At 32.0% G+C, this 27,308-nt stretch overlaps 1 protein-coding gene across 1 annotated transcript; it reads left to right on the plus strand.

Moving 5' to 3' along the window:
- Positions 1 to 474: 474 nt before the first annotated feature.
- Positions 475 to 27,308, plus strand: LOC146528638 (zwei Ig domain protein zig-8-like). The gene is made up of 7 exons (XM_085203800.1): positions 475 to 612; positions 16,189 to 16,277; positions 18,979 to 19,187; positions 21,154 to 21,364; positions 23,184 to 23,311; positions 23,763 to 23,931; positions 26,599 to 27,308. Exons 2-7 carry the CDS (start codon positions 16,220 to 16,222, stop codon positions 26,703 to 26,705), a joined length of 882 nt encoding a protein of 293 aa, XP_085059926.1. The 5' UTR covers positions 475 to 612; positions 16,189 to 16,219; the 3' UTR covers positions 26,706 to 27,308.

The raw sequence follows: 27,308 nt of genomic DNA on the forward strand, positions 1-27,308 counted from the left end.
GAGAGTAGTAGAGAGGCGTGGTTAATTGTGGCAGAATATAGTGTCTATTTCTCTCATTGCTATTTTTTTTAACAAAACGTAAAACCTCTTTGAAATCGACTACAAATAAAGTAATGCAGAGTAGAAATCAAAGTATAACTCAAATCGAAATCGCTCTAACAGACTGGAAACCAGCGATCACTCGGCCCATCACTCGGCGGAATTTCACAATTTAATACCTACCAGGATAACACTTGCAAGTGTAATTGAGTATAGAGGGATTAATTGGAGCAAAAGTGTATCATGTGCAGGCTACCCGTAGTGCAAACTGACGCAGGCGCGTTCAGCACCGACATCGCAGTCTTGGCTCTTATATCGGTAGAAACGCGCGTATCCCACCCTCGTTTTTAGATAAAAGTGGCACTACTACGTAAAAATTAACGTTTTCACGTTTTTGTGAGAACTAATTTTGAATATTTTGAAGTGTTTTTTTTTCAATTTTCGTTTTTAGTGTAGTGTTTAAGTAATGTCTTTGAAAGTAATCATATAGATTATGTGTTTAATTATTCCAGTTTGAGCACAGAGTATTCCTTATTTTTTTTAATTTCTTTATCCTTTTTAAGAAATGATTCGGTAAGTATCTATTATTGTTTTAAAATAGTTTTAGTTTTAGCATTTTAGTGTTAAGACATTTTTAATAGTGAACTATTCTGTATATATAAAATAAATACTAAATTTTTTACTTGATTGATAGGTTCTATCTATCTGAGAGCGATTCTTAAGCATATGACATTTCTTTTTTACTCACTTTTGTCTAAAAAATAAATAACAAATGAAAAACTAAACTGGATTATAAAATTGTGATTATAAAAGTGTAATATATAAGAATCAATTATAATCTGTATTTCTATTAAACATGTTACATTTTCCTAGCAAAATGGTGAAGTGTAGCATGTTGCAGTGACCGAGAGTAATAGTACACAAAGATATTTTAGTATTACGATCCTCAAGACAAAAAATAAAATGGCTAATAAGTCTTACTAACTCTTTATAGGCCACAATAAGCGTAAAGTATATAATGAACTATTGTAATTTCTCTTTTTTACGGAACAGCCCGTCCAGGCGTTGCTATCTAGAAATAATTTTTAGCTTCTCGTTGTATCCCTCACATAGCAGGGTAGAGAATCCGGGGTATAGTTTCTGAAGAACCACCACTTTCTGAAGAATTCTTAAGACGTGTTGAGTGACGGATCTGAACGCCGCGCTTTGTCTCGTTACCAGAGCGAGAAAATGAAAATATTAAATATCTCATTTCTCCGAGTGGGAATCGAACCCAAAATTGAATTTACAATCACAAGCTTGTGTTCCTGCGCTAATAATAGCGGACAGAGAAAATATTTAGATTATAAATAAGAATTTCCTTGTACTGAAATCGAACTTACAATTATCGGGTACTGTCTGGCTATATATATATATATATGTTAATAAGTATCTTTTATCTTTATCTTATATGATATTATATTTTCAATGTAATTATAGAAAAAAATGAAATGAAAATAGATTAACTGGATAATAAATATAGACGTCAGCAAAGTCGATGCTGCGATACCTTATCGAAATAGTAACATAAATATACAACCCCTGACGTATTGCACTCGTCTCGCGCTCGCGAAAATAAAATTCACAATTTTAAATAAATATATTTCACCCGACACTTTTAGATCTAAAAAACTTGTATGTGTATTGTATTTTAGAAATGGTTTATTTTTTGAAGCGTGTAGAGTGATTGAATGATGAAATTATGGTAAAAAAAGAAGGACTTCCATGAGAGTATTATGTACTGGAAATTTTTGAATAGAGCGTGAGCATAAAATATCCTAGAAGATAACAGCGAAAGCAGCAATACCATCTATTCCACCTACAATAATAATAGCCTTATATTTAAGCAAAATCAATATAAATAAATAATTTTCATAAACATTATATTAAGTTACTTATTTCACTTTATTACTTACTGAATATAAATATCAATAGTTACAAAATATTATATTTATAAAATACAATAAAGATTTCATTAGTCAGTTTATATCAAGAGACTTAGAGATATTCATCCAAATATACCTTTGACGTTATAGTTTAATATAGAATCAATATAACTAACTAACTAACGAACGAACTACGAACTATAACTTATATATATTTTAAGTAATTAATAAAAGTTATTATATGAACATCTATTTTTTAGCTATTTAACTAAAACAAAGTAAAGTAAGCAGATCAGCAACTATATTGAAATTATGTAGAATTATGTCTTAATATCAGACATTTTAGATATACATATTAAATCTGAAATTTACGACGAATGCCTAACTAGGTCAAACATATAGATACAGACAGATGACTATTAAAGTGATGACATATATTACAAGGTCGGTCGGTAGTAAATTTTTAGGCGACAATTTTATCATCTCCAACTTCTGCTAAATTACGCGTCGTCGTCGTTATTTTTTTTAGATTTACGCTGTGTTACGAACATAGGAGGGTAGGCAGAGGTGTTCAGATATTCCGTTCCCCTAGATACACTTCCGTTCCTCATTTTCGGCGGAATTATGGAGGCAATGTGTGCTGAATCACGGAACTCCATTGAGTTGCTAGGTCCCAGAGCGAGGAAATTAAAATACAAAATCTTTTACTTCCTCCAGTGGGAATCGAACCCGTGTCAAATCCGTGGCGCATACAGTGTATCGTTAAATGCGTTTCAATATTTCTAAAGGTATTAAAACAGTATTTTACTTTTTTTTCTTCAACTTTGTGCAAAATGTATTTCAACTAAAAAGATGGTTAGTTCAGTAAGATTGCATTCAAAGATGAAATGTAAAAAGGCAAGATAAAGAAAGAACTTGCTTCAAGATACTGATTGCAAAAACTCAATTCTATCTTAAAATGCACGACTTGAAACAATTGTTTTTCTTTTTCTTTAGATTTAATAAAGAGCTATTAATATACTATAAACTATATAATTATCATTATTATTGAGGCCGTCGTAGCACACCGGCACAACGTCTAACTGTAAGTGTGACAGGATTCGATTTTCACTTGAGGGCATCAATGTTTTCATTTTCTTCTGTGTTGAGTATCTTAAGATATGGTTTTCTCTGCCCTATGTAACAATATTCGAGAAGAAAAAAAATATTATTTTGAAGAACAGTGCCGAAATTCAACAACTTATTTGACTTTATAAAATCGGAGAATTTCCGCTAAGTGGGCATCGAACTCACAACCATTACACACAATCAATGCATTGCATCTATTTAATATGAAAGCTAGTAAAGCAATTTGAAGACATAACGACCCACAGATGCCTACATCTAGGCGAGGAAGGGTCGAGTTTTCAGCCAATATTTGCTTTGTTCACATCTTGGCATCTATTCGAGAGACGTCCACGCCAATAAAGAAATTCTAAAGAAAAGGGTGTAGCTATCAAGACAGATAAGACACGCTCCAATTGCATACAATATGGAACGTAGATCTGGATGTTGAAACTTTTTATATTTCAACTATCACTTGGCTGTGAAATTTATTTTGCATTTGTAATTTATGTGCACTACGATTTTTTTTATTATATTCAATAGTAATAAATTGTAAGAATAATATTTATAGTAAGTATATACATATTTGCCTTTAGCATATTATTTATTTAGGTAACAAAATTCTATATGAAAAAGATTATTTCAAAAGGTTTTTTTTATATTTTTTAATATAATTACTTTAACAATCTGCACAGACTAAATGAATCAGTATAATAAATAGTAACAGATACTAATTTTCTAATTTAAATAAAATAAATATTCATAACAAAGCTAGTATAAAAATATCAATTGTTCGTAAAGGATTTCTTTGTTCTTAAGAACACTGGTGAATGAGAAATACAAAGTTTTATGTCAACGGAACATAAAATGATATTCCGTACATATTTAAAGTATTGCGCCTGAGGCGATATTATCATTCACAAAGTGAACTTCCATTTATATAAACACTTCTTTTGTTTTGTTCTGCTTCTTGTTTTAAAATTCAAATGCTTAAAGATGCAGAAATATACAGTTTATAAAATCTTTTTTGTAAAAGTAGAGTAGTAGAGTATAATTTAACATCATCTAGAAAACACACAATTAAGACAATTCAAATTTCTCCTTAAGATAATTATTTTAGTTTTCATTAACTTTCACGCTGTATTCTTAAGACATTCCGTTCCTATTAAAACCTTTCCGTCCCCCACTTTCCGCTGAGGGATCCACATCGTACTTTTAGTGGAGGAACTCAATAGCACGCTTTGCCTCCACAAACTTGCGTTTATAATCAAACCGGGCCACGAAGGCTTCAGTCATTTTTATTTAATAATTTTAGCGCTAGCACAACATTTTATGAAGGAAAACTCTAACCCTTACAGTATTGAAATCATGTTACAACCCTCAATGTTAAAAAATATTTCCTAGGTATCTATTGAAGTTGCCTCCATAAGGTTTAAACTGAACGTGGCTGGTAAAAATACGATCTTTCCTACTACGTTTGAATTTGAAAAAAACATTTAACGATCTATTAAAATTGTCACAGATCTATAAATCACTCTTTAGTACACTGTAAACATTACCTAATCTATCAATGTCAAACGAAATATACGAGATTTAAAATATTTTAGGTCGTTTTCAATATAACAAACATCATTAATGGAAGAGAGGTCAGGTCGTGGCGGTAAAGTCTTGTACTTACGACTGTTTACGTAGTACAGACAGGTAGTGGGTTCGATTCCGGAGGAAATGTAATATATTAATATTTTCATACCCTCGCTCAGGCCCCACCACGAAACGCAATCCTCAAGAATTCGGCAAAAAGTGGGGAACGGAAGTATCTGAATGGGAACAAACTGTCTTAACACTAGTTCCACGGGTTTCCTCTGCCTACCCTGCTATGTATAGGCATGAGTGATTTTTTTTAAAATCACATAATTTGAACGTGTGACATATTATTATATTAATACATAACCAAAATTTAATAAATATTTTTTTTTCATAAATTGTATCTATTTCCTTCTTTTCATTTTAGTACAATCGTTATGATTGATGATCCACGTTATGCTAATTAATTATTACCGCAAATGTTACAAAATTCGAAATCTCTATTATGTATACAGGTGGAATTGTCAGCACCACTTTAAATGAAACCACAGTTTTGTTTTAACTAATCTATAAAAGCCTAATATAATTCGGAAAAAAAATAATTCCGAAAAATGAAAAAGTTATTTTTTCAAACAAAATAAATAATAAAATTATCGTTTTAAAATAAAACGACATTTGTAATGTATAACATAGGCACGCACACACTTACCTGTCAAAGCTGCAACGACGCATACGTATGTGTGCGTGACACGAAATACAGGTATGGATAAAAATCGTGGAATGAAAAAAAAATCCTACGTCCAAACTGTTGAGGTACCTTGATTAATTTTTTAAATTCTGGGTTTGAAATATTATACCCTATATGCAGTTTCAGTAAAAGGAGCGCTGCCTCTTCCACCCTGTATAATGCCTTACAGCGTTGAAATTTTACGTTCTAGTCAATAATAATCTATATCAATAAAAAAAACATTAGACATTACAATAAATATATAAAAATCAGCGCAAACACGTTTTTCTGTGGCTTTGGGCCTTAAAGTATTTAAAATGCAAATTTACAGCATATAGATTATTAATACAGGATTAATATTCAAATTGTCAAAGTAACAATTTTATTTAATCTGTATTTAGTTTTGACATATTGTGTGGTCTACATCTGTCTATGTGACACAAAAAGGGTGTCAAATTAAATGATTATCGATTCAGGTGGCGAACCATATAAACGCGCTAAACAGGAGGATTCAATTTACTAAGTGATATTTGTTTTGTCGTACGTTCCAATTTTAGTACTAAATTTTGCTTTAATATAATTAAAATTTAAGTATCTCCTGGACTAAGCTAGTTTGGTAAGCCGTGGCAATTTTAGCAACAAAGATTTAAATATTTTAAAACATAGCCATAATACAATATTTACTGCGATATAGATTTTTACTGCGATATAGACTTTTTTTTACACTTCACCAGGGTAGGCTGACAGAACCTAGTGCTCCGTTCTCCACTTTTCTTTGAGGCATTACGCGTTTAATGGCGGAAGTCAATGACGTGCTTTGCCTTGTTACTAAAGTGAGAAATTTAAAATATTAATTATTTTAATCCTCCGAGTGAGAATCAATCCCAAAACCGATCGATGTCATGTTGACAGTTACACACTTGTGCCTTTGTGCAAGGACGGCCTCGGAAATATTTTAGTGAAAATACTTCAGCTAAAAGTAATTACCACTAATTATGGAATGCATTTTATTCGAAGCTTTTGTTTAGTTCGAGTGTTATAACTTTGGGCAGGCAGAATTAAATTAAATTAGAGTTAAATAAGTTGATTATTTTTATTTTATTATTCTTTCTGTTATAGTATTAGAAAATTATATAACGTTAATTATCAATTTTACAATAATTGTATAGGTACTTAGATCTATTCACATATTTAGCAAGTAACAAGTATATTAAAAAATATGTATTATATAGTACTTGAAAATTTTAAAGTAAAGTTAATAATAAGCTAATATTTTATTGAATATGATCCACATTTCGAGTACCTATATAGATTGAACGGCTTATTCCGATCTTTGGAAAGCAATCCACTGCCACCACAGTAATATGAAAGAAAACAGAGAAACAGAACTCATCGTCAAAGAGACACGTGGAGATATTTTAAAAATATTGTGCACTAAGAAGACAACATCGTAAACAGTAGAAGTAAATGTGCTATTTACGATATTGAAAACACGTAAAACAAATCGAAAACAAACGGGCAAAGAACTTATTTTATTGTCTGCAGTCTCATTCCCAAAGGACGGGGTTGAGGTGCGAATTGTGATTTTACAAATGTTTGAAAATTCTTAAAAACAAAAATACCTGCTATATTTTTTGTTTTTTTTTTTTGGTTTTTTTTTTGAAAATCTTATAATTGTGTAGCAAAGTATTCAGAAATATCATATGAATTCTCGATTACAAAACTCTTTGCTCCCCACTCACATTCTTTCGCATTTTTTTTTATAATGATCTTTATATTTTAAAATATACGAACTAAACATTTTTATGGGATAATAAAAATAAATATATGTATATTTTTGTCTATATAGACAACTAGCAGCCCGCTCGCGGTTACACCCGCGTGAACTATGTTATTATTAATTTCTGTCTCCATGACTACGTCCTAGTGACGTCTATGCAAAATTTGAGATTCCTAGCATTTGTAGTCACGAAGTTTCATACAAACTTTCGACCCCAAAAACTACCCCTTAGAAGTCGAATATTACAAATTCCCGTCTTAGCGAGCACCTACGTCCCATAAGTAACTCCTATGCAAAATTCCTATTCAGATTCCTAGCACATGTAGTTTCTGAGATTTCATGATGAGTGAGTGACCTTTCGATTCTATATATATAGATGATAGTGGTTCTTTTCTTCATGTATTGCTTTGGCAGGTAGGAATGAGCATGACATGGTATGATCAAGTTATATCACTTTCTTTTCTCTTCATTTATGTCCTCTTGGGGAACTTCATACTTTGTACGTGAGCCTCCTCCAGGGTTATTGCTATACAACACTAACGTAGAAGTAAGATTTGTGAAAATTGAATTAAATAAGCAAATATTTTATGATATTCCCGACTACTTTTATTAGAAATATCGTTCAAAACATCGATATTGTGCCTGAAGTGCTTCTCGCGTCTCTAACGTGATTGATGGCCATCGAATCGACGGTGCTCTGTAAGAGAGTTATTACGGGACTCTCCCACTTACTTTTTGCACTTTCATACTAATAAGACGTTTTGATAAATCGGTGTGCAATTTTATTTACAATGAAATAAAAATTGGATATTACTGTAAAATATTTTCATTTTAAAATCTTGTAAGAACGAATACAATAGTATATTAGTTCAATCAATAATATATAATATAGTATTTGAGGCAAGCTGTAAACTTGTAACGTACCTCTCCTATTATATGCAGTAAAAAAATCTGTCAAAGATAATTCCACTAAAAGTTTTTAGTGCATCGGTGTATTTGTATTGCTTTTCACAGCATTTAACAATTGCAGATTTATTGGTTTCATATAAACTTCCATCTAAACGGCACATTGACATCGGAAGAGGAGTTACTAGATAACACAGCTAGCAATAAACTCTCTCTCATACTATAGCTTATGTATAGGTTTACTCACCTGCACCTATATATTTATACATCATTTTTTAGATTAGCTAGCTAGAAACTCCATTGATCTGTCTTTTTTGAGAATCTTAATTTTTAGTTATGAATAAACTTACTCTATCAAAATTTCAAGTTACCTCAAATATTTTTTTTATGTTTTTTTTTTCAAAATATTTTTGCACGTGTCTGGCAATTTTAAAACCCTGGCCCAGGCAGGTTCCCTCTGCCTACCCTGCTATGTGTGTAACATAAGACTTGTAACATGGCGTAGATATGTACATCTAAATAAATAATTTGTGAGTAAATAAACACTAGAAAAAAATTTAAAATGTATAGCAAATAGCGGTGTGACAATAATATTATGCATATTGTATCGCTGTTATTAAAGTTTAAATTGCTAGTTGGAAACTGCGGCATCAGGTCATTATTGATGACAAAGTATATAACCCATATTCAATATTACCATTGATTGCGATCAACTATTTTTATATAATATATTTTTACAGTTGAGTGTATACTTAAAACATATGTTTAACCGAGTTACGTATTGTTAGCTTTTGTATAAATAGGTAAAACATTGTTTGAGTGACAATACCAATAAATAAATATGGCGCAGCAGGAGCACAATTGTAGTGTAGTGGTAGTACTGTAGACGCTACAGCTTGTGGGTTCGATTCCCACTCGAGGGAATGAAATATTTATTATTTTCATCCTGATAACGAAACAAAAGCACGCCGTTGAGTTCCGCCACGCAATGCCTTCAGAATTCTGTGGAAAGTGGGGAGCGGAAGTGTCTTAATGGGAACGGAGTGTCTTAACACGAGGTTCCCAGGTTCCATCTGCCTACGGATTCAGGGTAAAGCTAAAAAAATGTGTATGAATATAATTCTGTGCTATCTAGTATTTGCATATATTGTACCTATTTACAATAGAATATAACATTATCATCTTGATATACGAGTATATAGAGGTAAAACACGTTACAAACAGAGTGACTGGCAGATATCGCACAGCTAAAATTACTGGGCGTAGGAAGCTCAAATTTGGCATGTACATTCATTGGAGAGCACTGTCAAAAGGTTTCCCATAAATCCTACGGGAAAGAAAAAATAAAGAATATTTCCTTTTATAGTTTAGTACTTATACATTTACTCTTATTGCAGAGAACAGTGATATTAGAGAAAGGAGTGTTATTTTGAAATAAGTATTTATTATTACTCTATAAATCAAAATAAAAAAAATAATCCCCATGTTTCATAGTTTCTTAGGAAACATTAAATCACAAAAAAGTTCGAATTCTCGATCCATATTGAGGTTAAGTGTGCGTTTACCTTTGGGGCAAGTAGACGCAATTCAGATAAGTGAACGCTTTGATTGTGTTAACTAAATTATAAAAATTACATTATTTTACTTATTACTTTTCTAAAAATAATCACTAAAAGTGGGCACTTCGGCTTGATATTAAACTTATTAGTAAGTACACGTCCAATTATTACAAAGGAAAAAAAAATTAAACTCTCTCTGCTTTTTCCCAGGAACTAAAATTCAAATTAATACTCATCAAACCCGAAGTACTAAATATAAATAACCACAAAATATTATTATATACATAAATCGACTTATCTGCTAAAAGATCATGATTTTGCAAGTAACATAGTTTTTCTAAAAATCCAAAAAGTTTTGGCTTAATCAACAAAAAGGATTTTAAATATATTATTTTAAAAAATAAAGCGTGGTGCGGTGAAATCACATAACCCGTTTGTCACACTGGCGCTTCCAGTTGGCCAAATGAACAGTGAATACCCTACCCTCCGATCGCATCGTGATCTTGAAATACAGGCAGTGCGCTCACTTACCCACTGCGTTTAGTTACCCCGAATGACTTCAATGTATTTGCAAAATGCATTGAATATATATGTCATGTAATAAATACCTAATTATATATACCTTTACACAAACAAAATCAAATTATAATCCTATATCTTATAAAACAAAGTCGCTTTTCGTGTCTGTCTGAACTTTCTAACTCTTCTTCTTCTAAACCACCTAACGGATTTTGATGCAGTTTTCACCATTAGGTCGAGTATTTTTCATAGAAGGTTTATATATAGTTTATTATTTGTACATTCTTATGTAAATTAACATAAATACGATAAATGTGTATAAAGTCCTACCCGTTGAGACACTTTCGCGCATGCGCTGCTTTAATGGTAAGTACTACATGAAAATAATGTACTGGAGTATTGTTCCCCTTAATAAGATCTACAAAAAAGTCCGCGACAGCATATTTTTATCTTTTAAGGATAACGTGTAGTGATCATATTTCTGTCTAAAAATAGTAATTTCAATATATTTTTTATTGTGAGGCATATTTTTCCATAATGGTATTAATCCTTATCCTTTAAAATACTTTATTAATTTTTTACGTTAAACGAAAATAAAATTTGCTGTTTACACTATTTCGAAATTGCGAATAGTTTTAGAGAAAAACGCATTTAATTGTTGACACATCACGTCGTTGACTCATCAGCTGTGCCGACTCAAGTTTTACTTATCCTTTACTCTCAGCATATAAATAAGTATATTAGTTACGTTGGCCATTTAATGTAGATCAAAACTGTCTTTTACTGTTTTTCATTTTAATAAGTACTTTAGAAGTTGTTACAATATCAAAACATCCTTGCTGCGAAACGCGACGTTTTGCTTATACAAGCGCGTCATGAGCAGTCATCGGTGGTTCAGTGGTAGAATGCTCGCCGGCCACGCGGGCGGCCCGGGTTCGATTCCCGGCCGATGCATTCTATTTAATTTTCCTCACAGGCAGCCACGTAGTGCTTGCTTTTCATCAGGGACAGAATACCCTCTTAAGCATTAACCACAAGCTCGAAAAAAAAAAACCCGCCTGCCTCTATAGCAACGAAGATTTAGATGCGTTTGCACGTATTGGATAATTGGAGTTGAATGTATTATTTCAGCGCGATATATTTGGTTTCATATTTTTTGTAGTAGTTATTAGTAGGTAGGTTTTTGTTTATAATTTCTTCCGTTTAAAAATAGTCATTTTACTATCTAAAAATAATCATTTAAATATATTTTAATAAGTACTTGAAAAGATTAGTAGCACAGATTTAAAATTACGGTACCTACTAAAAAATCCTTGCTGTGTAAAACAATTGGAAAATCCTTATTGAAACTACGAAAATGCGGGTTCCATTAGAGTTTAATTAATTTTCACATTATCTTAAGTGCTTTGCAAACATACATTATATAAATAATCCAGTAGTAAAAGCGGGCGAAGCCGCAAGGGGGTCGCTAGTAAGTATATAAATTTACAAAAATAAATAAATATTTTCCATACAAATGATAATAAGTAAGCCTATGCTTCATCAAAGGCGGTCACCGCAAGTATGATGAATCGCAAAGGAAGCCATCCGTCTTGTTTACGCGGACAACGACAAATTGGTTCATCCCCGTGAAACGTAATGGGACTAATATATTTTATGCAAACTTCATAATTTTGAATGAATTAGGAATCTTATAGTATGACAAAGGAAACTTTAGTCATTTTATCTTCTTTGTTGATGAGAATTCACAGTTTTTAAAAAGTGCCTTTTTTTTAAATTGATCATGAAATATGACAATAAAAATAGATATATAGATAATGATTATTACTGAGCCTTCCTTTTTCAGTTTTTAATTTAGAGGTTAGCCTAGCTAGATAGATATGAAATGAGTCGATATTTTTCTATTAAATATGACAATTTTTGCGAGCAAAGTCAAACAAAGTACCGAAATAGTTACAATTCGATTTACTTAGTCTTTAACAGTATAGATAATCATACTAAAGTAATCAATCAATTTTGCCTAAATATACTCAAATAATATTAAATAAATATTCGTATCGTTCAAGCAGACAAAACCGCATGGTGGCTGCTAGTTAGCTATACCCGTAAGTAAAATACTTGTTCAGAAAACAATATGAAAACAAAGGCAAAATAACCTAAGAAATAAAAGTCCACCAGGCGTGAACTGGTTCCTAAGGGCAAAGCTGTTCTATATTCCACCTTTACGAAAGTAATACGTGGAATAGAGGCTTTGTACTTTATAATAAGAAGCTTCTTTGTTTACAAAGGCAACCTAGACGGTAGAAATTCGAAATTTATGTAAGAACCGATGTTTTTCTGCTTTTTTCCAGATTTATAAAGAAAAGTTATGCAGTTTTATTGTATTACGTGAAAAGTATATTTGTAGATTTTTTTCTTCAGCTTCACGCTGTATCCCGCATATTTCAGAGTAGGCAGAGGGGGTTTAAATTTAAGACTCTCCGTTTCCCTCTTTCCGCCGGGTTCTTGAGGCATTGCGTGTTGATTGACGAAACTCAACGGAGAGCTTCGCGTTATTGTAAAAGCGAAAAAAAGCCACAACGGACAACAGCCTCAAAAATCTTGTTCATTAATAAATATATTTTTTTAAGTTTTACTATAGGATTATACAACTGTATATCTTAAATTTACGCTTTAAGTATGAATGTAAACTAAAACATAAAATTGTCTTCTTCCTTTAAAAAACAGACGGAATATGACCAATAAATACACTGGTCAGACAGACCCGACGTGCATATGTGTGTTATAAAAAAATCACGTCCATAGTTAAAGGTTAAAATAACTTCGTATCAAATATAATTTATGTACGAAATCTATAACTAGAGATATACAATATCACTCGTAATATTGGAAAAATATTATATCACTAGCGGACGCGCGCAGCTTCGCTAGCTTATTTAGGGGGAATTCTAATAACCCATGATACATGTGTTCAATGAAATATTTTTAAGAGTCGAAATTTCAAATTTTATAAAAATCGGTGGCGATTTGAAGATTTTTCCATACAAACTTTCAACCCCTTATTTGCACCCTTAGCGGGAGAATTCTAGAAAACTATGAAACACGTATTCAATTAAATACTTTTAAAAATATAAATTTCAAATTTTATAAAAATCGTTGCCGATTTAAAAAAAAATCCATACAAACTTTCAACCCCTATTTCACCCCTTTAGAGTAAAAATTTTTCAAAATCCCTTCTTAGTGGATGTCCAGATTACGAAAGTAAACGTCTGTCCAAACTTTACGTTTCTACGCACAGCGGTTACGGCTGTGCGTGCGTCTTGCCTCAGTCAGTGAGGACAAGTCCTTTTATATATATAGATTACTAAGTTGCGAAAATAGTTCAAGCACGGCCGAGTCTGGCAATCGCTGAAACGGTCATCTATCTTATTTAGGTGAAAGCATGATAAAAGGAATTGGGATGAGAGTGTATACACTTTATTACACTTAAACCTATGTCACTGCAAAAATGTATATAAGATATATTATGTAAGTAATTATTTGTGTTTCATTCGTTTTTTTTGCCCATATTGCCTAAAAAGAGATAAATAATAGTGATATAATAATAGAATATAGTAGTGCTTCCACTTAGTTTTCCTATTACTATATAACAATGAAATGGAATGAAATTTTTGCTTATATCGTATTTAATTATTTCTTATAGTTTAGCGTTCTAGTTTCAGTATCAGATCCTATAAATCTTTTTTATCAAGACAGAGAGTTATCACTCTCAACAACTTGATTGTTTCATATAGTTTGGTTAGCCTACACTGACTAATGCATGCTAATCTTCCTAACCATTTATTATTGATCCTGCCGAGGCCTAACAGGTGTACAATCACAAAAAATCATTCAAATCCATCCGAAAATATTTAGAAACTAAAAAAGTTTTGAATGTAGCGGGATTTTTACGCCAATTAAGTCGTATATGCCTATCGCTCCTATATTTTAATTTCTATTTTTAACAATAAAAAATAAATTTCAGTAACGTTTCAAAGTATTCTGTGAGTAAATAACTTAATTGCTATTTTCTTTATATCCCGCGTAAAAAATTATGATGATGGAAATTCACAACTTCTTTGTATTAACCTGATAAATGACAGGTGGATGAGAATACGCTTAATAATAATTAAAGTTTAGCCTAGATAGGACTTGCTTTTGAAGTTACTCGTACTTGTGATAAATTTACGAACATTTCGCTAGGAATTTCCAAATTTTAACACGAAACAAAATCCAACAACGATTATCCTTAAGCACTAAGTTTATCGGTTCAACCTGGTAAGTAGAGCAGAAAGATGACTTTCAACAAACTTTATTGAGTACTTAGTATGCTCTGCGCTTGTTTTTGTTTACAACACACCAGCGCTATAACAACTATAATATATAATATTTTTATACATTTTTCCGTCGTGTTACTGTAGGTGTTGGTTCGATTCCCACTCGGGGGGGTGAAATCTATATATATAAAATCGAAAGGTCACTCACTCATCACGAAATCTCAGAAACTACATGTGCTAGGAATCTGAAATTTTGCATAGAAGTTACTTATTGGACGTAGGTGCTCGCTAATACGGGAATTTGCAATATTCGACTTCTAAGGGGTTGTTTTTGGGGTTGAAATTTTGTATGAAACTTCGTTACTAGAAATGCTAGGTGTCTCAAATTTTGCATGGACATCACTTATAGGACGTAGGTACTCATGGAGACAGAAATTAATAAAAACGTAGTTCACGCTGGCGAAGCCGCGGGCGGGCCGCTAGTATGTAATATTTTAGTTTCTTTGCTCTGATAACGAGGCCAAGCGCGGCGTTAAGGTCCACTACTCAACAAGTAATACATCCAAAATTCGGCAGAAATTGGAGAACCGAAGTGATTTTATGGGAACGGAGTGTTTTAACACTAGATTCCGAGGTTCCCTCTGCAAAAAATACAATATTTAAGAGGACACTGTGACTCAGTATGGCATTGTTTAAATAAGAACACGATGGTTGTGACCTTTTTCCAATCCTGAAGCAATTACATTTTAATTATTTTCTTCTATTTTCGTAAAACAAAATTAAGTACTAAGTCATGCATACGCAATTGGAGAAGAAAATGAAGACTTTAATCCTTAACACTACGCTCTTTTTATCTACTTTGTCTATACTAGACAAAGAAACATTTTGCCTATTATTACAGTATATTAATTACCTATATTTCAGCTTGACGCACCCCCGTGTAAATATAAATATCATTTAAAATATCCCTCGAGTAGGATTTCACGCACAACCGCAAATGCACTCAATATTAACTGTACCGCAACCAATAAACAAAAAGTAAATAAATATTAATTTTATGTATGTAGTATATCGGTAACTTTAGATTTTAGAAATTTGAAAAGATTTTTAGAAACCTGAGAAAGAAGTCGACAATAGTCCATTAAAACAACTTAGCCAATATCAACGAAAACGCTCTAAGCATGTGTTTATTGAGGAAACAGGCTTCATGTTGACGGTTGAGGAAAATATACTTTTCTATACAACTTGACTCAATAACATAAGTCAACTTGCGTACGCTATATTGCTAATGGCATTATTTTATTATTAATATTTTTTTTAGCTACATGCTCTATCCCACATATGGCAGGATTGGCAAAAGGAATCTGGGAACCTAGTGTTAAGACACTCCGTTCCCATTAAGACACTTCTGTTCCCCACTCTTCGCTGATTTCTGGAGGTATTGCGTATTGAGTTGGGGCTCAACGCTGCGTTTTGCCTCGTTGCCAGAGAAAGAAAAAGAAAATACTCATATTTTCTGAAAAATATTCATATTTCTTCGAGTGGGAATCGAATCTACAACATGTCGCGCGCCTGTGGCCAACTGGCCATTAAGCCTTAGCGGCTTCTAGTCGTGATTTATTTAAAAAAATAGTAAATATTAATATCTATGCAGTGTAACTTTTTCCATTTCACTTTTAGCACAAAGCCTAAAGGTTTCTTTGAGAAGTTATTAACGCTTTTGTTTCAGAACCATGTACTACCCAGGGGGGTTGTGAGAAATGACGCGCACTACAGCCGCCTGCCTCTTTACAGTCCATTTTCTCTCGTGCATTATTGGTGAGTTATTCGCACCCGTGCCCTGTTTTCGTGAAAAGGTGTAAGCAATTTCAACCCTTATGTATCCATTTACAACGATGCTATTATGTAAAAACATGAGGATTTATGTGTCAATTTTTCGCTTATCGTGTCGATTGTATTGTATGTCACTCTTATTTTGTAACGATCGGTTTATGTAAAATTTAAGTTTGTTTTTAGGGTTCCGTACCTTTTAAAGGAAATTATATCATAAAAGCTTGTAATTAAGATGTCTTACATTATGAATAGAAGAAGTAACATTATAAAGTTAAAGTGTAATAATATCATTTGAGGCCTGTCATGGCGCAGGGGCAAAAACGTGTTCAAAAACACTGTAAACACGGCAGATTGTGGGTGGTAGTGGTTGACATTCCCATTCAAAGAAATAAAATATTTATTGTTTTCGTTTCCTCGCTCTAGTCACGAAGCATTATTATTATTAGCGCGGCGTTAAGTTCCACAATTCTTAGTTAAACATATGGTTATACCTTAGTAAGTCAGTGTAGTTCCGGTTCTCGTATCTTTCACAAGATATCCGGAAGCACTCGTGATTCAAGTCCATTTTGAGATGTCACGAAGACACTTCCTGTGACTGGACCTGACTCTTATAATAGCAACATTTCTTTGTAATATAAAAGAAAACTAGCACGTTATTTATATATCTACCTCTTAATTCTTATTAGTACCACATTTTGATAAATAGGCAGATAAAATAAATCTATCTATCTAGTGAAAGATCACTATAAACCACGACATTATAAATTTTCTATTCAAAGAAAAAATATTTTTCCTTTAAACATTTTCTTTAAAAATTCTACTCAAAGGAAAGATTATATTTATTTTTATTTTGTCTCTCTGGTAGGCAAATCGCGGCGTTAAGTTCCGTCGTTTAACGCAGTGTGATACACAACAAACAGAAAGTGGAGTGACACACTGACTTCTATATCTTTTACTCACAATTAATAAACTAGCTGAACTATGTTACTAAAGGTGAAAAAATATATTTTAGGCTGAGGAGTCATCATCTAAAATTTAACACTTAATCAACTCGGCAATCAGGCTTGATCCCCAAGGACCTTCTGTTTCCCGCGACATTCTTAACCATCTCCTTAAGCCTTGACACAGTATAATGAATGTTAAACATAACCAAAGAAAGCTGCTCGACTTTATAAAATTAATAGACTATTTTTTTTATTATTTAAAGTCACACAAGTGTATTGTATAACTGTACGCGGGATATTTGTGGCATTGATGACACCACTTTGGGAAATATTAATATGGAAAATATTAAGTAATTGTAAATTAATTGAAGCATAATTTATTTATTTTTTATAAACACCCTCTTTTTGGACTCTAATTTTGTCTAACTCTAAAAAATATTTGAAAAAAAAAAACAGACATTAAAATTTATTAGCTATCATTTGAATATATTATAATATCATTTGTTATATATTGTAACTTAATATTTCATACTGTATATGTCTACGTATATAAGAGAAATGTACGAAAATAATATGATATTCTCAACAGTGTTTCTCTGCAAAGTCATGACTGTGATAGCAATCTTAATCTACTGTATTAATTTACAAAAATCAGAGAAAATTCGTTGATAAATCTCGCTACTTCCTTTAGCAGGTATGCTAACCGCTTAACCGATAGTCTAGAAACGTACAAAATAAATGAAATCTTTCATTGATTGGTACTTTCATTGTTCGAAAGCTATATTATTAAAGTTTGGCCCGTATTATTTTTCAACATTCGAATAATATTTACTCGAATGAATGAAAACAATAGAAAAATATTTGTTCACGTACAAAGCGGTTGCATTTTTTTAAATTAAACAATATAAATATCTATAAGTTAGGTATTTGAAATATGACATTTATATTTTCGATACGAATTGGTTCGTTCAAAAACAAAATCAATAGACTTTGAACTAATTGTTAAGACACTATATTTCCCATTTTCGAGATACTACATATTGAGTAGTGTTACTAAATGCCAAAATTATATTAATAAAATAAATATAACACACTCTACCATAAATTTGACTATATATATTTTTGCCATTTATTTTTCTTGCTTACACGTTGCTATGGCGACGCGAATTGTATGCGTCATTATCTTCATATTCTTTGTCCTATAAAGATTTAAGTTGTTAATTTAATAGCATTCTATTTAAAAATAATTTTCAAAATTTCAAAACTAAATGCTACTTTATTTTTGCACCCTTAAAGTTACTTATTAGCGATCACATAGCATTTCATTTTGCAAAAGTTTTGACAAGGGTGACCCATTCATTATTCCTTCTAGATTGACAAAGTTTTAATAGTTTTTGATGGGATATGTTCCGTAACGACTTTAAATTAGTCTATTAAAATATGGTGCGAAAATTTAAATCGTTCATTTTATGACTGCTCTTTTTATTACCTTTGGAAAATTTTCTTTTTTCGTTCTACAACTTTGCTATAATTAATTAAGAGAGTTAATTTAATGGTTGAGCACACTGTTAGCACAATTTTAGAGTTTCGTACCTAAAAAAAAGACCGAACCCTTATACGATCATAATATAATTACATATTTAAAATATATTTTTCTCTGTGGACTAGTTATGTATTATTTGTAAAGCAAGCGACTGTCAACTGTCATCGAAGTCAGTATTAGTATTTTTTTTCTTTTACAGTATGTCACCAAGACAGCGGCATCGCTCGGCCTCGAGATCAAAGTACAGTTTCGGAATCGTCAAGGCGGTTTCGCACGGAGTTCTTAGAGGACTGGCCACAAGCACCAGGGGCGCCGTACTTCGACCCAAGCACACCTGACAATGTGACCGGCTTAGTTGGCCATCCAGTCACGTTGTTATGCAAAGTGAAGAATTTACAAAATCGAACAGTAAGTCTTGTAATGATTATGTTATAAATACTGCTATATGGTTTGTTATCTTTTTACTTATCTTTAATCGGGATTTCGTAACTGAAAGGAAATGGAACCTTTCTAGAATCACTCTGTTATTCATTCGTGTAGATCTTTTTTTGGTTCCCTTTCTTATGAATGTATTAAACTAAAATAAATTTTAAGTAGTCAGTTAGTCAATATAAATACAAATAAATAAACATATATTTATTAACATAAATACATATTTTTAATATATTAAAATGTTATTCTACACTTAGGGAAGAAAAATACTTATTTAGAAAACGTATAAGAATTTGAACATAGCGGAATTTGAACCCACGCCTCTTAGATACCGGTGTGGAAATCTAACCAATGTGGTTTCTTTTCTTAACATTTCATAAGTTAGAAGAACAATAGCCTGGTCTTCAATCTCACTCTTTAATGAATTTTCGTCGCTTTCGTCTTGTAAGAATAACTACTGAATTGTTTCTCAAATAAAAAAATATTTAATGGTACTATGTTTTGTGCTAAATACGTATTTATTATTACAACAAAATATATTCCCATAACGTTGGTTCAAATCTGCTTACGCCAAATATTTTTTATTTAATTTACAAAAATATACTTGAGAAAGTCATAAAAACTAAGAACTATAAAATGTTAAAATATTACTGGTTTTCTGTCTTAAATCTGAGCTTAGTGCCGACGGCAGTGAAAACATTTAGCTGTAAGACTCCTTGAGGGCATTTTGTGCAACTGTCGTTGACTTAACTCTTCCTTTATTTTCTTTTTCAGCTATTTTTCATATTTGTTTTACTTTTTATTAACATTTAGTTAATTATTTTCTTCTTTTCTTTGTATTACATAATTTATTATACAGAAACTAGCGGCCCGCCCGCGGCTTCGCCTGCGTGAACTACGTTATTATTTATTTCTGTCTCCATTGGTACCTACGTCCTATAAGTGACATTCATACAAAATTTGGAATCCTAGCATTTGTAGTAACGAAGTTTCATACAAACTTTCAACCCCAAAAACAACCCCTTAGGAGTCGAATATTGCAAATTCCGGTCTTAGCGAGCACCTACGTCCTATAAATAACTCCTATGCAAAATTTGAAATTCCTAGCACATGTAGTTTCTGAGATTTCGTGATGAGTGAGTGACTTTTCGATTTTATATATATATATATATAGATATAGATTATGTTTTCTATGTTCTTTGCATAATATTATTACTTATTGTATATAGTGAGCCGAAAAATCCTTCATTTTACCAGTTCTCTATTACTATTAACTTTTAGGTATAAGTTCGTTTTACCGGTAATAAAACTTAAATTTTGACAAACTTGAACATTATCATACATTTTCCAAACGCACCATGATGAAAACACAATTTTTCTTTTAAATAATATAACAATTGAAAAAGTTTAGGTTCAACATTCAATTTATTCCTAGGAAATACAAGTAGAATGTATATACGTCTAGCAAACAAGTTACTTGTGTTTGGAAACCGTTCATGGCACAAAGCTGGACTTTAGTACGGCAGTTCTAGTGCATTACAACTATCTTCAGGGCAAACGATCCGTGGCATCAAGTTACTGAAATGGTGCAATCTAAAATGTATGACTTTTATAAAATACTACGTAACAAAGACGCCGTCGTGACCAGATGGCACTTATAGTAGTAGTAAACGTGACGATTGTGGATTCGATTTCCACTCAGTGAAATGAAATATTTGATATGTTCATTTTCTTGCTCTATATAGTATTGAGTTAGGAAAGTTAGGAAACGGAAGTATTTTAATGAGAACGGAATGTCTTAGCACTAGGTTGCCAGGTTTCCTAGTGTAACATCAATTCATAAATATTCCATACTATGAAAACTGTCCTAGTGGTGTCATCACGCTTTGTAATTCCTAATTATAGATGTAAATAGATATTATTTCAATATTTTTTCCACCAGGTGTCATGGGTGCGTCATCGAGATATTCATTTATTAACAGTTGGCCGTTACACGTACACGTCAGACCAGCGTTTCGAAGCCCAGCACAAGCCTCGATCAGAAGAATGGGCGTTGAGGATCCGTAGCCCACAGAAACGGGATTCAGGGCAGTATGAGTGCCAGATATCCACCACTCCGCCTATCGGGCACGCGGTGTACCTTAACATTGTTGGTAAGTTTCATATTTTACTTTGTTATATATGTTATTTTTTTAGCTAATATTAAATCAATTCAGGTAATAAAACGGTAGGTGAGAATTATCCTAAATGCATAGATTATGGTGGAATGTTACCAGCCAGATTTCTATGGAAACCGTGTCGCTTAAAATTTTAGGGAAATCCATATATATTTAATAAAGACAGGTCCTTGCTCTTATTGAAGTACAGTATTAGTTCCGGTCACCCTAGACATTATCTTTCCAAAATATGTGTAAAATTTTTATACTCTATATACGTTAATCAATACTATCTACATATTTAATAGTGATAATATAATAGTATGTACTTTGGATATAAGTAGTAAAATAAATAAATATTTAAAAAAATGAAAATATACATGGAAACTACGAATGATATAAAAATCAACATATTATCAGTATCATATTGAACCGGAGTCATTAATGTATGAACGGCAAGAGTGTCGCAACCGTTATTTTATATACATACAAGTAGGTATATGGTAGATGAGTGCTGACGGAAGGCAAAGGTCGAGTTAAACTCTCAAGTACTACGGTACTTATAAAGACTCGTACCAAATATTAATAACTATATTCATTAATAAATAATTCAAAGCCTATAATGGCAGGATCTTTTAAGATCGTATATCTTATAAAGGCAATATATGTGTAGGGGCGATACAAATAGAGGGTCAACAACAATATTGAATGTTGCTTGACGTCGTGGAAGTTGACGTGATGTACTTATGCGAACTGCTATAGCGACATTAATTTATTATGTTGTGATTGATGCCGTCTCGCAGTGGGCTTCAGAAGGTTCACGCAAAAACGCCCCAGAGGGTCCAATAAAGACTGTTGCAGCCGCGGTCTGGTAGGAGTTCACGGTGTAGGGGTGGGGCGATGCCCTTGTGCTTTCTTCCTTTTTTAACTAATGATACTACAGTTGTAGTGGAGAGGAAGATAGGACGCGCTCTTGGCTTTTATTCGGAAGAGCTTCCAGTTATGATAAAATATCATTGTCCAGTTTCAGTTAATTAAATAAGCTTCTGATGGCAAATATCTTATTAGAACGATTCTGTTGGCATTATTTGAAACTAATGTGTTGCAAATATAACTTTCTTAACACTGTTACCGGTGAATCTCTAACAGATTTTTGATTATTGACTATTATAACGATATAATATTCTAACCACTAGACACATCACGAGTCAAATCATTATTCATTAAATAATTATGTACATAAAATGTGTTCGGGGAATCAATTACATGCTGTATGCGGGATACAGCGTAAAGCTGATGTTTTTACAACATAGTACAATATCAATTCTAATTAATTTGTCATGAAATCAGGAATGTAGTAACACTATTTCTTCGTAATTTGTACGTCTCCTAATACTACCTATGTACATACGTATTATCTTGCCCCCGGGCCACAAAATATTACTGGATTTAACAAAGAATGTTATTTATCTAATATATTTCTCATACAAATTCTGTTTATCTTCCAAATAATGTCAAAAGAGCTAATCTTTCAACGAATGTTTGCTTCCACTTATCCCAGTAGAAAATCTCTTTTGAATGAATTGATTCTTAAAGGCCTCATCTTTCAGATCGCATGCGAAAATATTTGCCGAAAAATACAAATGATTTGGTAAACTTTTTCACAAATAATATAAGTGAATATTTTAATGTAATTAAAGGAAGAATGTATTATATGAAATTTTATATTTTTAGTGTTAAACACTAAATCAATTTGCATTGAAATTTAATATTTTTAGTAAAAAACATAATAATTGACCAAACAATACCTTACCAGAACCAGAAACAGAAATAATGGGCAGTCCAGACTTGTTCATCTACGCAGGGTCGACTATAAACCTCACATGTATAGTGAGGCACACCCCAGAGCCGCCCAGCACCATCAATTGGACACATAGAGGAAAGGTAAGTTACATAAAGCACAGAATAAAGAAATTATTTAGTAGACAATTTATTCAGACTATACAATTTCACTTATTGGATTTTTTCCTTGTAAGTTTGTAATGCAAGTTTTCACTTCTTGCCAAATTTCATAATTGTACATCCACGGAAAGTCCCTATAGATATTTTGATTAGGCGGCGAAAGTATTATAGGGTACTACTTACGTACATATTTTTTGTGTAATCCAAGGGAACGTAGATCACAATATTTGATATTAATTTCAGATTGATACATCCACTCGATATTGAGATAAATGCCTGATAAATGTCTTGACAGACAACAAAGTAATCCTATAGGGGTTCCGTTTTTTTTCGTTTTGAGGTACGGAACCCTAAAAAATACTATACTAACCTTAAAAACTACTATTCCCAAATAATATGTTTTATATGTTCTTACCACTTATAAATTTCGCAGACGATAAATTTTGACTCAACACGCGGTGGCATATCACTAGTCACTGAGAAGGGTATTCACAGCAGCAGTAGACTCCTCGTGCAGGCGGCGCGCACTGCAGACGCTGGAGCGTACCAGTGTGTGCCAGATAATGCTCAATCTGCCACAGCTCGAGTTCATGTATTGACTGGTGAGTTAGAAATAAATTTATGTTAATATTTTTTCAGCTTCACTTCTTAGCTAAAGCTTAGCTTCTAGCTTTAGCTAAATTCATAATATGTTGTCTTTTGCGAAGACTAGATAGACTGAGAAATCAGTGAACATACATAATATATAAAAAAAACACAGTTAAATTTATAACCTCCTACTTTTTAATGTCGTTAAAATGTGTCATAATATGTTGAACGTACCTATCAACTTTAATATTGAAATAAGCTTTTGTTTGTGTAATATTACCTTAAAAACTAAAAATAAATTAAATTAAAATTCCTGTTTTTATAATAATTTTAAATGTATAAAAATAACTTGACACTGTAATGCTAAAGCCCACAAATTTAATTACGTTTGGGTACAAATGAAAATTTAACTCGCGGAGCGCTCGCTACATTTTAGTTTAAAAGAGAGTTTATTAGATTCGAACGACGAAGTTGAACATTGAATAGACAATCCTTTAAATCTAGGTATCCTGGTTTATGCAGACGATAAAATCTCGATCATTTTTATTAAAAACAATTTGTTTTTTTTATTCTTATTACGAGAATTAACTACATTTATATTGTTTTTTTTTTAATATTTTAACATGGTGTCTATAGTCATTTAGAAAAATTCTCAAATATTTACTGAGCCACTGAAAATCGAACATACATGGAGTAAATAAGGGATCTTGAAATAGTATCGTAAATTAAATATGTTAGGCTTGCTAGTATAACGTAGTTTGCCTCAATTTTAAGCAACCTTTAGGACGTCTGTCGGGAGTAAAGGCTCCCGTAATGGGTCTGGTAATAATGAATATACATTTTTTATATTATTCTTAAAACATATTTAAATTACATACATTTCAACTTTAACGCAGGGGAGGATTTTATTTACTTACTTGAAAGTGGGGACTTTCAAGTTAGTAAGACTAATAATCCTCAGAATTTCCGCTTTACTAAAATGACGTAGGTCTGGAAGCCCTGGGATCTTAGGCTATGATACGAATACATAAATATAAAATTACATTATGTTGCATTATTTATTCACATTTATATTTTCATTTCTTCGCTCTGGCGTCAAAGCAAACAGCGGCGTTAAGTTCCGCTACTGAATTCAACGGAAAGTGCGGAACGGAGTGACTCAGCACTAGATTCCCTCTGCAAACCCTACTGTACCTGTACCTCTGCAAACCCGTGTACGGAATGCAGCGTGAGCCTGATAGAAAAAGATAACATAAAATAATTATGAGCATTCGTGACTAGATTTAATATATTTGACCAGAAACTCATAACAATATAGTACTTTAATGAAAGTTTCATTTTACGTGTATGTCGACTTGGAGTTGCCACGTCCTTTCATAAGCGGTTTATTATGAGGCTCATAACTGTGGCCACGACAGCTTTGTTTTCGTTGACAAAGTAATTACGCTATCTTTATTGCCATTTATATATAAACAAATTAATATAACAAAGCAATTATATCGAATATAGTTAATACAATTTTTTCTTGGCGATTAAATTGTTAAAGCCATTAATGCCATTTTCACGTTTTCTGACATGTTTAGCAAGGGAAATTTCGTTCAGTATTTTATCCAGAATCTCGTCTAAAATTTAACATTTACTGCTAATTAGAAAGTAGCACAGCCACCAAAATTTTAAAACTGGGGGCTACTCTCCTTTTGGACAACACAACCGCCCAGCATTTAGCTTAAGAAGTGTTCAGAGAAACACTGACATAGATAGTGTAAAGCGATATTTAAGCGATAAGCTACGCCCTGATATGTTATGCTGGTAAATAACCATGTCATCAGCATACTTAAGGATGTTATACAAACTATTGACAATTTGATAATTGGTTGCAATGTCAACTTGCAAAGTTGATAGTTAAGTTGATAGTTAATAACAAAAATTGAAATTATAATAGTTTAGATTTTTTTTAATGAGATTTATCTTTATTAGTTCTAATTAGTCGAGTTTGTTATGAGACACATACCGACACATTATGTCGATGCTCTATTTTTGTCGTTAAATATGGGAAATAAGTAAAGAAATATATAACAATGAAATATCGATTCAACTTATCACAGACAAAACTAGGTCAAGTTATCTTTGTTCATGAATTACTGCATTTTGAATGACATGCAAATGATATAGTTGAGAAATATTTAAATCATCGACAATACGGTAGAAAAGAAAATTTAAAAGAAAATGTTATAGTTTCTTATCACATCTAATCGCTAACTCGAAAAATTTACTTAATATTTTCTTGATGAGTAAATATTAGGTAAATGACGTATGCACTCCATAAATCGGTTCTGTCACTTAAGTTGTAGTAGAGTAGTAGAGAAAGTTCACAAACTTTAAAGCTTGAAGTAAATATAAATAAGTGCAACTTATTTTGAATAATTATTCCTTTTATGGATAATTTCCTTTGTTTATATTGTAGGTTCTAACTTTTTACCATAAGTATAGATATTAGGTATAGGTTTTGATTACCTTCCCCACTTTCCGTCAACTCCTCGAGGCGTTGCGATGGCGGTGGCGAATGAAAATGTTAAATATTTCTCCAGCAAACCTACAACCGTTACGTTTACAGTAGTACACCTGTGACGACCTCAATGAGAATATAATTTTAACCCTATAAAATCTCTTTCTTTTCACAGGGGAAACTCCAGCCGCAATGCAAGGCAGAGCGCACTGTGTAAAGAATTTAGGATCCATCCTGTGTGTTGTCTGTGTAATATTATACTTGGCTGTTTTTGTGATATAAACACATACATGATTGATATGTACTTTAAAGTATAAGTGAAAATATGATGAAAATTTTGTAAATATTTATCAACTTATGTAAAATTTTCCTTTACGGCATAATTATAATTTGAATAAATATTTAAGAATCAACTTGAATTTTGAAATTGAATTTAAAAATACGTATACTTTGAAAGCGATGATGTTCATCCTTTTGGATCTAAGGATTTGTAGCCAATAACATTAGCCAAAACATAAATATAACTTAACTATGTTATTATTAGAATAAATACATTGAAATGTTATATTTGAATAATGCAGCAAATTAAAACTTAAACTTCCAGTTTTTTTGCATAAACAGACCGTGCGAAATTAAATTATAATTATGCCATAAATAAACCTATAATAGTAAGTAATTTAATGATGTCAGACATCGAGTTGAAATATATTATCCTAAATACCAGGGTAAATACCAACACATCTGTTAGAATATTTCTAACTTATTCGATTCCATTGTTGTATAGCATTAAGTGATATTATGTAGTACTTACGAGTTAAGAATAGTCTAGTCAAATTGTTTTTCAAATTTAAAGTTGATTTATTAAATAAAATACATTTTTTATAA

This window comes from Heliconius melpomene, chromosome 19 (genome assembly GCF_056956725.1).
Source record: "Heliconius melpomene rosina isolate 202511_hmr_F chromosome 19, ASM5695672v1, whole genome shotgun sequence".
In the NCBI taxonomy this organism is placed as follows: Eukaryota; Metazoa; Arthropoda; class Insecta; order Lepidoptera; family Nymphalidae; genus Heliconius; species Heliconius melpomene.